Source organism: Apis florea, unplaced genomic scaffold (genome assembly GCF_048593485.1).
Source record: "Apis florea isolate Af1SG1 unplaced genomic scaffold, ASM4859348v1 contig_1789_pilon, whole genome shotgun sequence".
NCBI lineage: Eukaryota > Metazoa > Arthropoda > Insecta > Hymenoptera > Apidae > Apis > Apis florea.
In genome coordinates this window covers 1,511,354-1,530,185 of record NW_028256481.1, presented here as the reverse complement: position 1 = coordinate 1,530,185, position 18,832 = coordinate 1,511,354, and the positions used below count along the sequence as shown (strand labels likewise).

The 18,832-nt window shown below is 28.8% G+C and overlaps 1 protein-coding gene and 1 long non-coding RNA gene across 13 annotated transcripts in view; one reads left to right on the top strand and one right to left on the bottom strand.

The window, feature by feature from the left end:
- mub (poly(rC)-binding protein mub) overlaps positions 1-18,832 on the bottom strand; it is a 373,736-nt gene that overhangs the window by 78,396 nt on the left and 276,508 nt on the right. For all 12 annotated transcript variants that reach the window (XM_086910401.1, XM_086910357.1, XM_086910393.1 and 9 more), the window contains one exon: positions 12,204-12,507. In XM_086910401.1, the coding sequence (XP_086766527.1) occupies positions 12,204-12,284 (81 nt within the window). In that variant the 5' untranslated portion in view covers positions 12,285-12,507. The remainder of the gene's footprint in view (positions 1-12,203; positions 12,508-18,832) is intronic.
- The window catches only part of LOC147658671 (uncharacterized), a 38,773-nt gene continuing 23,950 nt past the window's right edge, over positions 4,010-18,832 (top strand). Inside the window, exon 1 of the long non-coding RNA XR_015292649.1 lies at positions 4,010-4,140. This is a non-coding gene — a long non-coding RNA (uncharacterized LOC147658671). The remainder of the gene's footprint in view (positions 4,141-18,832) is intronic.

Genomic DNA, 18,832 nt, shown 5'->3' with positions numbered 1-18,832 from the left:
AAATTAAGCCTGTATTAATAATGTGGTTACGTCAGTAAGTATTCCACTGTGAGGATTGAATAGCAGAATCGATGTACAGTGTCATCAGCCATAATTGTTCGAACGATTTCGTTCGAGGAAACAAAAAGAGGAATAAAAAGAGGAAGGGATTATTTTTTAAAAATGTATTTTAGATGAATCTCTTTAAATTAAACAATTTTCACAACAATTAAAGAGTATACATATACATTCATAAAAGAATGTTTAATTTGTAAAAAAAAAAAAAAAAAAAAAAAAATTAATCGTTTTTGAATTTATCTTTCGATCGAATAATCGAAATTCGATTAATCAATCAGGTATCAGGTGTACATGTTTTTCTTTATCTTGATTTATATATAGCACACATTTTGAATAATTAATGAAAAATACATACGCGAATACATTCAATCAATACACATTTTCTAAAAATATATAATTCAAAAAATCTTCTTTATTATTTAACCTTTTAATCGACGAATCAATTAAGTGATTATTTCGACTTACTTTAACGTGACTTATGGATTTCATTGATTTGTTAATCAAATATTTAAACGATAAAAAGACTGGTGAATTTTCAGAGAATGTAAATTACATACTTTAAACATTCCAAATTTCGCTAAATTGGAAAAGAATAACAGAGGACGCGATGAGTGTATGTATTCGTCGAAATATACAAAATATCCTCTCTTTCTTTAAAAATTAACAAATGATTACAGCTCAATCTTCAGTGTTTTCTTTTTTTTTTTTTTTTTAAAATGTAGGATTTACACGAAAATGAAGCTAATTCGTATAATTGAAATCTAGAAATACGCCGACATGTGAAAATGTCAGATTAGATTGTAATGGACTTGTGTGTAAAATGAACATGAAAGGGGGAAAAATTCCAATTCGTTTTCCATTTAGAATTCAATAACGGGCTGGAATTAAGCAAACTACGTTTCAAATTGAAACGGGGGAATAACGAATTTGAAACAGCGTTTTCTTCTTTCGTTTTCAATAATGTTTGTTGCAATTAACCGGAATATCGATCGTTCGAGATAATAACGATTTTTTTTTTCTTCCTTTTAAATAAAACATTTTTCGCCCTTTTTCCATTTTCCGAATGTTTCGATCATTTTTCAATTTCGCATAAATATTTCTCAACGAATGCAACGAATAATCACAAGGTTATCGAGGAATTTTTCTTTTGCCATTCTACATTTAATTGGATGTAAAATTACTTGTCAATATTAAACATGTTTCAAGAAATGTGAAATACAAATTTAATATAAAGATTTCAATATTATTATTATAAGTATTTTCTACATAACAAATTACAAATTACATGAAAATAATTCAGAATCTATTCTTAATAATATTTATTATGTTTTTAATATTTCAATGATTTATAATAAGGACATGTATAAAATTTTTAGACAAAAAAAAAAAAATCACACGACAGAATATAAATAACTACAGTGTTTTTATTAATGAGAAGTTTTAAAATTTATAAAATCGACTTATAGACGAATAAAAGTTGATTTCTTACTTAGTTTATTAAAATACGAATACACGAAGGAGAAGAAAAGAAAGCGGAAGCTGTACGAATATAAATATAAAGTTCACCAAATTCCATTCTCAATCTTCGGCTCGCGAAACTGGTAAACCGGAAATGGGACATCGAGTGAGAGGTCGAATTTCTTTTTTCGCCTTGGCTATCCATGACCCGAGTCAATAATAAATCGGTTAGCACGTGTGCCAAGAAGATGCCACCACGAGTTTATTTTCTTTGTTTCGACATGGACACGTTTCCTCGATAGGTTATCACAAAATAATACTACACGATATAATAACGTAGGAGGAGAACATAAAATGGGGAAAAAAAAATAAAGAAATCTAATAAATTTAAATTTATTTCTTAAAACTTTCGAAAAAAAACCCCTCTCACATTACTCTTCATCGTTTTGCTACATGTTCATCTATATACCATATATACACCAAATTATACTATTACAGACTATACTATATTATATCAAACCGCAGCATATGGAACTATTCTATATCATGTACAAAGTACCACACCATACCAAGCCATATATATATATATAGTATTTTACATCACACTATAAAACGCCATATTACACCTATTATACATACCTATTATATGCTATATATTGTCGTATTATCTAATATGGCATTTCATATTGAACTATTTCACGTTATATTACACCACATCATTACATTATATCATATTAAGCTACCTCATACTGAGAACCATATACACCAAATACACGTATTATTATCTTATGCTATATATGCTGTTATATACACATACTATATCAAAATGAACTATTTTATGATACGTTACACCAACCTATACACCATGTGCATATCATATACAACATCATGGTACCATAATATATCATGTCATACCGAAGTATTCCATTATACTCTTTGCAACGGTGACTCTCGAGCCACCAGTTGGATCGATACAGCAATTCGAACGGCAACAATATTTATCTATGCTTGATTTTTTTAAAATATCGTTTCGTTAGATTCCCAAGCTCTTTAAATATAATTTTATAAAATGTAGAATAGTATACTATCAAATGGTATTATTCGACGTTAGTTTAACGATAGAAATATTATTTTAAAAGTTTCTGAGTTTTGTAAGCATGCAATACTGTAATGAAATTAGTTATTAAATAACGAAATTATTTTTATTCATTGAGAAATCGAGATGCAGTAAGAGAAAGTGATAAAATAAGAATAATAGACAGTTGGGATATTAGCTCAAGATGAGTTTTTCGTTATTAGATAACGAAATTGACGATAGAGAGGAAGAAAATAGTGATAAAAATAGAGATAGTATAAGAATAATGGACAATAAATGAGGGTATGTTATTGGAATTGTAAGGTTTGTAACGATATTTCATTGTGATATTTGCCTTGCACAAACCGAGCATGCTTCTTAATAATTACTTTATTATTAAAACATCACATAACATAGATTTTTAATATTCGATAAATTATCTTTCTCCATATGTCAAGATATATAAAATATTAGAATATAAAACTTTTACGCGTTAATTTGTGTGCGAAATCATTTTAAGTTTGGCTTCAAGATTCACCGAGATGGGTACGAGAGTGCAAAGGGTTAAACCATTTACATATTAACACGTTCGTCATCCAGCGTGATTTCGTTGAGTTCCTCACTGTCGAAAAGCCGTAAGAGAACGTAAACAGAGCGATAGTAGCGGAAGTAGTTTTAATATTTTTGTTTTATATATTTTAAAATAAAATTTATATATATATATTATTAGCTCTTAGTTTTCATTAACTAATTCTGTAATATTCCGATTCTGAATTAATTGTTTTCAGTGCCTCTACTTCGTTCGTTTCCAAAGTCAATTTTAAGTATTTTAGTCCGAATATAAGCCTCTAATTGGCAACTTCAACTCAGTTCTACATTATCGACGGAAATAACACCCTCCTATGTTACCATACATACGGTATAATTTTAGATTTAAAATTGCAGAGTGGTTCGCTAACAGATCATACTTGTCCCTCTTTTCTGCTTCTATTATTCTTAAATTTTAAATTCTCTCATTCCAAAGTATATTTTACATTTATATCTCAGTGCTTATTTCCATTAAATTTCGTTTAAAATTCTGTTTTCACCCTTTGTGTCTATATTTTATTATTATACGTATATTTTTATACATTCATAAATATATGTATTTAATATATTAAATATAATATAACATAATTTCTAGAGGGCTCTTCTTACTCGATCGATAACCTTCTTAAATATAAATACAAATGGTTAAAATTTTATTTTTCTTGAAGAAGAAAGCATTATCCATATATGGATGACGTGTTAAACCGTACAATATCGATATTTCCTGTTTTTTCCTCCCCCTCTTTTCGACAAAATATCCTCGAACGAACGAGTTCCTCCTCGATATATTCGGCCCTCCACTCGAGCCGCGATATTATCCAGCGGAACACGGCCGAGGAACGCGAAAGGACTCTCGTTTACAAGCTGCGATCCTCGTTTTATTGCCGCCGAAACCACGAGGAGAACAAATGCACCGGACGAGATAAGCAATTTCTGGCTTTCTATCCCTAGCCTCTCGACAGGTAAGCGATTTTTTTTTTTTTTTTTTTTAACCGAATTTTGGAAGAGGGTTTTATAATCGTGGCTCCGTTTTATACGACGATTTTGTACATTTCAAGATCGAATGGAGTTTTTGGTAAATTTGAACTTTTGTTGAAACTGTGGAGAAACTTTAGTAGGGGTTGAGAGAAGTTGAAGTTGAAGTTGTGTAGACAGATTTTGGATGTTTCGAATTTTTTGAAGTATGAAGGTATTCTTTTTAACTGGTTGTTTGATAGAAATTTTTAAAATAAGATTTACAAATTTTTGCATATCAACTTTAAATGTTGGAAATTTTAATAAATCGTGCATAGTTTGGAGGGGAAAATTGCGAATTGGTTTAAATTGTTAAGACAATTTGTTTGATCTTTTAAATTTTAAAGCTGATTTAAAAGTTGTATAACATTAAATTTCGAATAATATTTAAATTTTTAATCAAACTTTCATCGTTTAGTTTTCTCGAGATACTGAAAAATTTTAATAAATTTTTTAAAATTCGATCCGTTGATAAGTTAATTCTCCAGAAACAGAATTCTATTCAATCTTGTAGAATTGTTAATTGTGTAACTAGTACTTCAGCAAATTGGTTTTTTTTTTTTCTTGAGTAGTAGAGATTTTATTGGAATTCGCAGAGAATCTTGTTGAAGTGGTTGAATTGTGCATTGTTACACTGGCTTCCCTTCAGAGAATGAAAAATTAAATCCTGTAGAATTCGAAGTTAAATTTGTAGAATTTGTTAAATTATTCCCTTCAAAGGAAGAAAAATTTGATTGAATCCTCTATTTGAAATCCTCTCCTATTGAATTGGTAAACTATACCATTAAATAATGAAGAAAATTGTATAAAACTCCTTATTAAGTTACGATAAAAAAATTACTAAAAACATGTAGATACAAACATTTAAAAAATGTTTATAATAATATCGAATTCAAAATTATGAAAAGGAACCAAAAATTGCAAGTAGAAAGATGTTTATTGAAATAATGGTTCAAAGAAGCAATTATGTATCGTGTAATAATACTGAAAAAAATTTGTAAACTGAGAATCTAATTTGGAAAGTCATATCAGAACAGAAAATTCAGAGATACCAATAGAATTTAACTCTTAAAACTTTTAATGAAATTAATTAAATGCAATACAGTGAATACAGTGAAAAGCAATTCGGTTAAATAATTTTTTCCTTAAGAAATTTAATGTGCAGAGTGTTGAAATTTAATATATTCGTGGATTATCGATTTCAAAAGTCAAAATAAACGTAAAAATTGGTTCAAGTTTATTTATTAAGATAAAAGTAATTTAAATTTCTAGATAGAACGGAATATTTATTCTTCGTCTCGTTGAAATTTTTTTAATAAAACCTCATACTTGACATAATTTATGAAACTTTATTTAGAGCAAATAATATCACAAAGTAGGTATGTATTAAAATAATTTCAAGCAATTAAAAAAAGCCAAAGATTCACGACGAAAAATTTAATAAAACTTAATGAAACTTAATTATTCAACATAAAGTAAAAGCAATGAATAATTATCAAAATATAAAAAAAATATCAAAAAAATAATCTACAAATACGAAACTGATCTGGAAGCAATAAAAAAAAATTCACATCAGTAACATCAGAATCTAACCTAACCTAATTTATAATGAAATTTTAATTAAAATAAGATAAAACAATGAATAATTATCATAAAATGTTAAAGAATATCAAACATCAAAGAGTAATCTACAGATGGTAATCAAATCGATGAAAAGAAATGAAAAAATTCACATTGAGAACATTATGTCTCACAGTCTAACATAACTACATAATAAAATTTTATTCAAAATAAAAGAAACGAACAATTATCATAAAATATCAAAAAATAATTTACAAATACGAAACTTATCTGGAAGCAATAAAATAAAAATAAGATAAAAAATTCACATCGAGAATCTAATTAATCTAATCTAACTTATAATTTTACTTAAAATAAAATACAAATGAACAACTATAAAACACACAGATGAAGCCAAAAATAGTGACAGAATCTCTAACTAATCTACAAAGAAACCTTAATCAAAATAAGTTAAAAGCAAAAAAAAAAAAAATCGAAAACATTCTAGGCGACAGAATCTAACTTACAACGAAATCAAAATAAGTGAACAACAAAATCAATGAACAACTATCATAAAATATCAAACTACGATAAAATACAAAAAAAAAAAATATCAAAGAACAATCTTCAAATTGCGAAGCGATCGAAAGAAGCCAAAAAAAAAAAAAAAAATCCGCAACGTAATCACGCATCTCGAGTCCAACGAGGGGTCTCGAGATGTTACTTCCGGGCAGAGGAGGAAGGCGCGAGAGGGAGAGGTGTCGCTCCTCGTAAATACATCCCGATAACTGTCGGAAAGGAAACAGAACACGAAGGGAAACGCAGTGCAGGAAAGGCGGATCGACGAACGACGCCCTGCTCAGATTTACAATCTCGGTGTGAACGCGAGCCAAGACGACACTATTCCTCGTTGCCCAGGGGCTTCGACAATTACGATTTTTATTTTCGTGCCCGCCACTGCTAGAAGGAAGGTATTTTCGTCGGACTTGGATTACCATCCCAAAATAAGCGAGCGCCGCGCAGCCACGCAACCCGGTGTTGTAATTAGAGTGGACACCGATCGATGATTTCGTTTAATTGATCGAGATTGTGCGTTATTCGTTTCAGAATATGCGCTATGTAATAATATCCAGTTTACGATGGGAAAAAATGAGAATATATCTCGTTGATAGGCTCATTTCTTTATTTTAGTTATTATATTTTAGTTTTTCGTTATTACCGACAGTTGGTAAACTATATACTGTATTGATATATTCGTATATGGAGGTACGCTTTTTGAGAATCGATTCTGGAAGCTGAAGTGTCGGTTATGTATCGATTAATTGTAAGTAATTCAACTTTTTTCAGAGATACACATGCGTTTAGTTTTATTTTGAAATTAAAATTATTCGGAGTAAAAAATAAAAAATTAAAATTTATCGAAGAATCCTTCGCTGCCGAATTTTTTAATATTATTTAAGAATCACTGTTTTCGAAAGTGTTTCTTAAAAAGAACTTTTTTCAGTTTGTATTGGATGATTTCTATCTCACTTCATCCAACGCAAATTTCAATTGCTCACAACTAGACTGCCAAAATTTGTACAATATTTAATTTATGGAAAATTTTAATGTATAAACATACAAAGTTTGTATTATGATATATAAAAATTTAAATTTTCACAAATATCTATGCCTCGCTTAAAATTTAACAAATAAGGACCAATATTCTTTGTTTCAATTTCATAATAACCTGTAAATTTATGACTTTTGCAAGATTTCAAACCACGTAATATTACAATATGTGGTTAATAAATAAGTGAAAAAAAACTTACTGTATTTTAATATAAAAGCTCGTCGATAGCTTTTCAAAATATTTTTCAAAGATTTATCTTTTCTATATCTGATGACAAACTTAACAAACGAGTAGACCAAGAGTGGACCGAGCATGCGTGTATCTTATATCTCCATAGAAAGACACGAGTTATAGCCACCACGAGAATCATCTACCTACATTCTCGATTTATTTTTACAAGACATTCTTCCAGCCTGCATGAATTTCGCGAGATTGAAATAATGGAACATCACCAAGAAAATCTCGACATTTTCATTTCCCAAATATTCGTGCACAGCGGCAACCCCCAAATTCCATCTGACGAATATTCTTAGGTAGATGGAGGAGGAATATTTGGAAGGATCGCGAGAATCGTGTCCGAGAACGCTAATGACGATCTTTCGGGCTGGTTTCTGGAATTCTGCACACGATCTACAGATATCCGTTGCAAGCATGCTATGCAAGACATTGCTCACGCTCTTGATTTACGTTGGAATCCAAGCAAGAGGAGATCTCTGGACATCGAGATACATCTCGACGATGAAATATTAGATTGTCCCAAAAGTTCTTTTCACCGTCATTTGCGCCGTGGCTTGAGAAATATAATCCTATTTGCTTTCCATTCATATTAACACGTTTATACACGCGACGCAATATGTCTTTCACGATCAACATTTCGTTGTTAATTTTATCGTATTCAACCAAGATGATTACATGTTAAAAGGTGTCACATTTCTTCGTTTTTCTTCTAAATCTTTTTGCAAAATAAATTAACTAACTAATGCCACAAAATTCTTTTATAATTAGAGTCAAGTTTGATTAAAGGAGAAAAAAAAAAAAAAGAAAACTGATCATTTCAATGACGTTAAACGTCATCTTTATTTTCATACGTTTAAAAATAAAAATAATTTCGAAAGAGGAAATACCCGATCCCGTTCGTTATTCTAGAAAAATGAATTAAAGTAAAAAACACGATAATATCGTAATATATTTCTTATGACGCCGGCGAAAACGGTGTAAATAGTTAGGACGATGTGAAATAGGCGGGTCTGTTGCAGAGGCGAGCGTGAAGGATAGTGTTCTTGGAGTTGCATATGCATCGGAACACTTTGCTCGAACAATAAATTGCACCTCTTGTGTCGAGCGTTAGAAGACGAACGAGCAAGCGAAATTCGCAATGGAACGACATTAAGGGAAGAGAACGAAAAATAAGAATAAAATTCTTCGTGTGATTCATTGAACTTTTATTAAGATATTAGAACTTTAATATCTATCCAGAATCTTGTTCTTTCTTAGCATATTAATCAAGATCTCACTCATAACAGACTGAGCAAACCAATTTTCTATCTGTTAATATTAGAAACATAGGGGGAAATTTCTAATGTCTTCCACGATGTGTGCCACAAACCACTTGAAAATTATTATTTTCATTGATTTCATAAACTTTGTGACGATACAATATTTCGTAGTAAATAATGTTTCTCCAAAAATAATTTTGTATGGAAAAATTTAAAATTCTCACATCATCCGAAAAATTAATTTTACAAAAAGTAACTTCTGCGCAACTTAAGTTTAAATGAATAAGCAATTTTCAGTATTAACATTTTGATTTATTAGTTCCTCATATTTCCTCCCCCCCCAAATATCTTCCAATAGATATACGCCTAGCTCCCTCTACACCCTCCTTATGGAAATTAGCAATTAAAGTTGAATCATAGTCCTCTAACGAAGATATTCGAAAGGAAATGAAAAACTTAATGAAAATATTCATTGAGATTATATTGGCGATTAATTTTTAACTTTGAATTTAAAATTTCTTGTACTATTAAATTAGAATCACTTTATTTACTTTTCTCATTAATAATTTATCATGGAAAATTTCAATGAACGTTTCTCGAATTTATCGATCAAACTTTTAAGTTTTTAACCTATATATTTTCTATTTTCTAATTTCATAGAAAAATTTTCCAATTTATCAATTTAATCTAAAATATAAGCTTATTAATTTTTAAATTTACGTATCATATTTCCTTCGCTATTGTTTCATTTATAATTTTTTAAAACACGCGAAATCGAATTTTTCATCACATCAGAATCAACGGTTGCATCGATATATATATATATCAATTCGTTATCACAATTGTAACACATCAATACAGGCTTTAAACGTGGAGCAGAGTGACAAATGTGTGTTTTTGTGCAACATTATGCAACGCCTCTCTTTGATTTATCTTTACAACCTTGTCTCTCTGTTAAATCACATTCTTGCGGGAAATCCATCGTTATGTTACATAAAATTACGCAATCGTGCGAATTAATCGATTTTAAGTAATTAAAGAAATCGCATTATGATATAAATAATATATGTGACATGTTTTAAATAAATTTATATTTACATTTACGTTTAAAGCGATTTAAAAAAAAAACTCGACATTTGACTCTTCGCACATTGTATTATCCGCTTATTAATCTGATTATCATATTCAATAATACACGAATTAAATAGACGAGAGACGACAGAGATTATATGTTATATAAGATAAAATAATCGTATGAAGAATTATGTAATAATATATTTAACAAGTTGTGAAATAAAGAAAAATATATTTTTTAACGATTATATTTTATAACGACTCGTTAATGCGTGAATTAACGAAGAAGAAGAAGAAAAAGAAGAAAAAAAAAAGGGAGAAAAAATTGTTGCATAAAAATATAAATAACGTATACAATTATATAATATTTACATAATAGGAGAAGATTGTTATTCACAATAATTGTACGAAGAGTTGTACACTTTAAAAAATATTTTTATTATTTTATTTTACTTCGTTCTTTTTTTATTTTTATTCGTTAAGTTATCAATCAGCTAAGACAAAATGTTGATTACATAACTAACAGGATGTAGTCAAAAAACTAGGGTAACTGTCAATTGCTAATGATGAGTAATTTAATATCTTGTAGGCGTTCCATGAACATGTGCGTATATTCATCAGATAAATGAAGTTCGAGTGTTTAATAAAACTATAAGAATTAAGCAGTCGTTGTGAAAGAAAGGTTAAAAGAAAATCACAAAGAGATGTCATGAATAAGTAACGAATCTTGTGTTATAATAGATATACTCTAATATCCAAACTGCACTATCTCTATTCCAATAAAATAATCACACATAATAGTGGAAATAAAATTTAAATTGCAACTGATGTTGGACACGTGTATATGATATATACGGATGATGCAAAAAGTTAAATTTAAATTATTCTATAGATTAGCTCATCCAAAATCTTTTTAAGAGCTAAGAGAAAGGTGAAAAGAGAGTAGCAATGATAAAATAAGAATTCCAATTTATAATATTATTTTTTAAAGCACATATAATACACAAATGATAAGAAAGAAAGAAGCTTAAATGATCGATTATTCACTGTTCAATTTCAGGTAGAGTTTGAAATATTTGAAAAGTGTTAGAATTTATAGGAAAAATTGAAGCAAAATGTATTTTGATTTAGTCGAAAAACTTTTGGATATATGACAAATTTGTGTTATCGTGTTAAAATAACAATTTTATCACAATGAGTCATAAAATTAGCAAAAGGTGATAATAAATGCATTAAAAAAAAAAAAATGCAACTCTTTAGAAAATGATATTTGAAAATAAAAAATTATTTTTTAAATCCAACGGTATTAATCAAACGAGATATTTATCGAATCGTTTTAAAAAATTTTCATCAAAAATATTCCTTTTTTTACTTTCGATTTCCAAAGAATTTGAACATTTTTATACTAACTTTCTACTTCTTTTATTCTACTTCAAATATTTAAACAATCAAATATCAGATAAATTTATATCGAATGTTTTATTTTTGAAACATTCCAAATACAAATATTATTGTACAAAAATATGAATTGAAGTTTATCCTGTTAACAAGCAATTAAAATTTACGTTATGCGAAGCAGAGACGAAGAACAATGATTTCGTTCCGTCTTCCTCCAATTTTGTCCAAAACCGAACTGTTTATAACTTAATAAATAAGTTTCAACCGATATTTTTGTATATCAAATTTCGTGTTTGTTTTGGCCTCTAAAGTCTACCCTCCAAAGGTGTTCTATGAATATACGTGTTACAGGATAATATTCACGTGTAGAATGTTAATATATAAAAAAAAACTTTCGCAAGGTCGATTCTAGAGGCCAAAACAAACACAAAAGTTGGTCGGCAAAAATGTCGGTTAAACGCTTATTTATCAAGTTACGAGTAATTGATGCTCGCGTTGAACGGAACGAGATGGAGATAGAGAGCCGTTTACACGACCAAAAAACATACGAATTAATGTTTTCTCTTTCTTCGAGGATCGACGAGTATTCTCTCTACTTCGATGCTCGAACGAAACATATATTATCTCTACGCGAATCGACATTGTTTAACATGGTGTATATTTTAAAATTTCATTTATATACAAAATATACAATTTTGATATTAGGCAAAACGTGCATAACAAAATATTATTATAATTTATTCGAAATGCGAGTGAAAATTGTATCATTGATATTCGAATATACCTTTCGAGAGTAAAAATGGCATTTTAGGGGATAAATTTTACAAGTTAAGAATAGCAATTATTAATTGATAACGGTAGTTTCTCTTACCTTGCCTTGCATGATCAGGCGAATGGTCAGAGTGACCGAGGGGTCGTCGTTCAAAACTGGTTTCGAATCCATACTGTCCATAACGGAGTCACAGATTCCTGTGGTTCAGAGAGAGAGAGAGAGAAAGAGAGAAAAAGAGAGAGAGAGAGAGAGAGAGAGATATCTTCTTGAGATATTTGAAGGGGGAGGGGAAGGATAAGAGGCAGGATAAGGTGGGCAGGGGAAAGGTTAGGCGAGTGATTTTAGTTGGAGGGGTCTGTGGGACGTGCTTTTCAATCGCTCCCAGGTGTGTTCAGTCCTTGCACTGTAATCAAACAATATGCGCAAATATTAATCGATCGTTCGATACGAAGGGGAATTTTTCTAATTTTCGAAATTTATTCGAAAGTTGAAGTTTGTTCGAGAAACTTTCGACCCGCGACCGACAATTTTCTAATTATTTGTGATTTGTGGATGTGCAGTGTGAGTCGATAGAAGATGATCGATAGAAGGTGACGAAGGTATAAAGAGTCTTGTACCGATTTTTCATGCAATGAATTAAAAATTTTTTTTTTTTTTGAAAATTGTACACAGATTCTTCTGTTTTTTTTTTATCCAATTAAATCGCGTGTTCATCGATTTAATAATATTTTCAAAAAAAAAAAATAAATAAATAAATTACTTAGACATAGTTAGTGGGAAAAAAAAAAAAAAAGAAAAAAGAAGGAAAGAATCGAGTGGCCAGTAATCGATCGAGCATATTATACTTTTATATTAGAAAATATTGTTCGAAGCTACATACGTATTTACTTTATTGCTTTCTGATTGCGTTCATCTACGAGGCAATAACTATCAAAGCAACTGTTTTTAAATCCGTCTTGTTGAATATGTATACCGACGGTAAAAACGGTATAAAGAGGGAGAAATTTATATAACCACAAAAGAAACGGAGGAGGAATCGGATGCAAAGATTTTTTTTTTTTTTTTTTTTTTCCAATTATTCCGCAAATAGCGTTGGAGAAGTAGTGTCATTGTGTGCCTGCCTCCTCTTACCATCCCATTATCTCCGTTTTATCTGAATGCAAACATTAATTCAACTGCATATCGAAGTATATATATATATATAAAGTAATCATGCAATAAACCGCAGGTGCTTAAAAAATAATTTGACGTCTCTACTGACGATTCTCTTTGTATTTGTAATTGGTAAAAATTTGCAAACGATTGTGCAACGATTTCGATCCGTCTTCTTTGAAAAGAGATATTTATTCGAATATGGAAATTATCGGGAAATTCGTTCCAAATCATCTCCTCCTCGCCTCCTTATTATTCACAACAATTTATTTTTTTAAAAAATAAAATACGGCGTAGACTTGGTTGAGAATTGGTAAGTCAAGTAATTAAAATATGAATTTCTCAAAATTCTCAGAAAATATAATTGAAATAATTCGTTGGAAAAATAAAATAATTCATCGATATTGATTGACTCACGAATTCAACCAGAATCGTTGTTCTTAATGCTGCCATCAAAATCACTGGTCAATTCTGAAATTTATTGTTCTGACGGTTATTATATCAACGATGCTGATTGGCGAATTCGATCGATATTCTTGTACTCCAAATTAGTATCGGTGAATTCGATCATTATATTTGCAATTAATTAATACCGTTGTCCTCTTCAAAATTGGCCAATTCTGACAATTCGAACTCGGTCATAATTCTTGCGATTAATATTGTCATCGGCTGTCCAAATTAGTATCGGTGAATTCAATCATTGTTCTTGCGATTAATAGCGAACATTGGTTAATATTGGTTACTAGACTGCTCCTGTCGATCAAGATTGACGTCGATGAATTCGGTCATTATTCAATCAATATTGTTGTCTATTGAAATTATCGATTGAAATTGCGGTGTTGGCGAAGTTTATCTCATTTCGACGAGAGTCCAAAGAATATATTCGAGCTACATTCAAAAAAAAAAAAAATGCAAATAATATAAATTAACGATCGATTAAAAAAAGTTCATTGAGCGAATAATGCAGAGCAGAATTTTATTTATACACATGAAATTTTATTATCTGAATTTCACAACTGAACTCTTATCGTCTTAAAATTTTAGAGTTTGTATTGAATAACTGAAATAACGAAAATTTGATTCGAATTATTCGAAATAAAAATATACTTTTGTCGAAAGGAAAGAAATTAATGTTTTGAAATTAATATTGAAAATAAATAAAATTATCACGAATATATCACGATTTTCTAGCATTTTTCAGCAAATTCAACTAATTAATTATTTATTCATGTGATTTAATGAACATAAATTATATAAGATATGCAATAAAATTTTTCTACACTTTCAAAGCTTTATATATAAAAATATTTCTGATCGATGCATAACTATAAAATTAACGTTAAAATCTTTGATCATATTTTCTTAGATCAAGATAAGATAAACAATTTCAAGATAACTAATCCTTTGTATCGTGGTTGTTAAAATTATTTTTAAAAACGAGCTGCAACGTGGAATAAGATAATTCTACATCTACGATATCATAGATGAGAGTTTGAAGGAAATTTATTTTGAACAATTAATTAATAATTAATAAACATTAATGTTTGAATCAATGTCGTGTTCTTTATTGAGACAAAACAAATAATTTTTATAATAATAAATTGAAGAATCGGTTGTTTCAGCAAAATAATGTTTACTTTTGATTGAAAATTTGATCATGAAATAATTAAATTCGGAATAAACGTTAAAAAATAAATATACGCAATAATTAATTTTTGAATAATAAGCATGTGATATCAATATCAGTAAGAAATATGTTAATAATAATATAAATATTTGAAATCACTTGTTTTCATTAGAAAAAGAAATAATTAATTTCACAAATAAATTATTCATCAAATAAATTTTAAAATGACGTAATTTAATTGTCCCTCAAAATGATCGAGTTACGTTGATTTTGATTTCGTAAAAGTGTTAAAATTTATAAGAATATTTGCTTTTCAATATTTTCTTCAAATATTTTGCCTGATTTAATAGACAATTATTTAAAAATAATTATAATATATTAAACATTATTATTAAGCATTAAGATTAATTGCGTCTATTTTTATCATATTTTTAAAAAAAAATCTTCCTTTATTCCTTTTTTTTTTTATTTTAATTCATGATGATATTTATTAAAAAAAGGAAATCATGAATGAAAAAATTCGAATTGTAATACTTTTGCATATTATTTTGTACTTGAAACTTTAAAAAAATTCCTCCAAAACAAAACAGATATCTTTCAGATCTATAATTTTTTGACGATTTTTTTAAATTAACGAAAATATTTCGAAGCTAATTTCATAGCCAAACATTTTTATAAACACTCTGTACATTTAATCTTCTCTATCTCCTGAACTTCTTTCCATCTGAACAATAATCGATCGTAAAACGTATAGAAAATTCTTCTCAAACTTTTTCCCCAAGTTATCATAATTCATTTGAATCGACACAGCGAACCTTGCTAATTAAAATTTATACAGTAGACACTTTCATAAACGAATTTCACGAGGAATGCCAGTTATTCAGATTAACTAATTAAATTTAAACTTTTGTTCGATACACTAATATCGTTTGACGTACGTTTTGTCACAAAGGGATGTGGCTACGTTAAAATATGTATTCCATGCGTTTTGTATAAAAAAAAAAAAATTTTATATCGATAAAGGGGAACGAAAATTTCAAATTTATTTTCAATATGGCTTAATAATGATTTGAGAGTAAAAAATTATAATAAAAAATTGCACAAAGGTAAAAAAAGTACCAAGTTTTTCTTCTTAAATTTGATTTATGAATATAATAAATACTATCGTAAATAATATATATATCGTTAGCAATTATATCGTTATCAAATTAGTAATTTTTCTGTTAATAAATTTTCAAATTAAAGAAATGTTAACGAATTAGAAAATATAAGAGGGAAGAAAGTAAAATAAAAAAGTAATTTCAATCAATTAATACAATGATACAAAGAGAAATGTATTACGTATTCAAATAACACATAATTGTAATTGTAAAAGTAATATTTACTTATATAAAACGATATATCATTTGGATCTTACATTTAATATTTATTATATTATTATATTATAACATGTTAAGCAATATTTACAAATAAAAATGATATATTATATATTTAAAAAGTCATTGTCCGAAAAACAATATTTAAGCATGGAGGAAGAATATTCGAGAAACTATGGCAAACAGAGACATAAAACCAACACAACTCCATCGATTCTACGCCGGCAAGGATATCCATAACGGACGAAGGACAAATATATCTTAGCTGGAACGAGCCTCTCAGAGATAAAGGAAATAGAATTGCCGGATTTCAACGACTTGACAAACCAAAGAGCATCTCCAAACCAAGCATTTTCAAATTCTTTTCCATAATTTTCCTGTATAAATAAATTATCACCCGAATTCTATTTTTACGTGAAAATCGCACAGAATTCCAAATAATAGCAATAGCAAAATTCTTTGAAACGAACATAATCGTACACAATATGATATATCGAGTAGAAGATATTAAATAGTGGAAAATTGAAATATTTCCATAAGCAAATAATATTTAAATCCAAGTGAATACTATTTACTATTTGCATACAATTCGATGTAAATAAAATATAAGCATCGGAGAAAACAATATATATGATATTTTATATTCATGGAGCAGCTTTGGAGGATCGAGTCTAAAAGTCAAAACAAATACAAAAATATCGGTTGAGGCTTGTTTATCGGGTTATAAGAAATTGAAATTTGCGTTATATGAAAAGAAATAGAAATCATATTAAAATCAATGTTAGAAAATATTACTAAATATTTTTCAATAACAATATAATGTAATATTTAATCAAAATTTGAACTTTTTAAATATATTCAATTATCTTGAAACTTAAATGAAAAAAAAAAAAAAATTAATATGGATGTACAGTGATTTCTTAAAAATTATATTATCTTATATAATTCAATTTTTCAACAAACTTGAACTACGTAGCTTTCAATGTTAACGTGATTGTTATTAATGTATGCATACACATTTAACAATTTAAAAATTAACATTGAATACACGTTTTCCTATAAAATATGATAATACATTTTTTTAAATAACCGAGCCTCTGTCATTTTTAACAGGCAATTTCACAGAAAATTTCCACAATAAATATCCACAATAACGACTTGACTAACTAATAAGTGAGTAAATAAAGATTGGAAATCTCTTACAAACAGATTAAGAAGTTAATAAATTTTGAAACACGTATCATTCTCCTGTTTGTGAACAGTCAAGTCAGTTTTCAGAGCTATTTACACTTTTATACTTTTCCAAATTGTTGAATTTCATTTTTCTTTTCCTCACGTGTCATTATACGAAAATGATACTTTAAATAATATTTCAAAAATTCTTTAACAGGCATAATTTTATCGTACACGTGTATGATATTTAACCAACAACAAATTCAGTGAATTACACAATAAGAAACAATAATGTACGAAACATATATTAAATAAATTTCTATCACAATAACTCAAAATTCAAATTTCTTACAACTGATCGACAAGAAAGTGAAATATAATGCTATTATTCGAATTATTATTACAAAAAAAAAAAAAAAAAAAAAAAGAAGAAGAATATTAAAATGTCCACGTCGAATACACTTGCTTCGTCCTACTTTGAAAATTAGTCTTAACCTACTTTTTCCCGTCTTAAATATAACCGTATTGTCACACGAATAACGCATGCCTCGTTATAAAAGTAAGGCGATCGTTCGAAAAAGATTCGATCGAGAAAAAAAATTGCATTTCGTTATTTTCAAGGCTCGCGTGCGCGTATAGTGTGTTATCATTGGATGTCTGTTCTTTGTTGCTTCTAACGAACCGCTTCCTCATTACGGGCACGTGTATAGAAGCCACTTAAATATAACTTTCTGTCACAAAGAAACCCTGCCGTGGCGGGACAGAAAAATATGTTCAATAATCGAGCGATGTTTTTGCACACGTGTGTGGAACGATGTTAAGTCTTGAAAAGGGAACTCGCGCAGATGTTATGGAACACTTGTTCCCAACCATGCAAAAATGTATCCAGATATTTTTATTGTCGTTTGTAAATTGGTTAAAAAATTACATTTTGCCGAATAACGTTCGACAAAGCACGTTGCATTATAATTCACTATCCGTCGATAGAATTAATTATTAGAAAAGGCTATTACAAACCGATAATCGAAATTTGGAGGAACAAGGGATGGATTTAAAATTTTAACTTTGGATATTATACGTCGAAAGCCTCTTATAATCCTCTCTCTGTAATATTCGTCGTTTTCGAGGCAGTCGAGCAGCTAATGACGTCTGTCTGCATTAGTCTGAGTATTTATAGGGTCGCTCGTCCTCGAACAATTGAATACATTTTTATTAAATACGATGTCAGGGACGTAGGAAAAATTAATTTGCTGATATACATTACGCGTGAAGATGTGACAATTTTTATTTTTATAGAATAGAAACGAGCTTATAATGTTATTTAATTAGGTTAGAATTTGAATGAAGAAGTCGCCAATATTGGGATATAGAGGATATAAATATTGAAATTAGGGAATGAT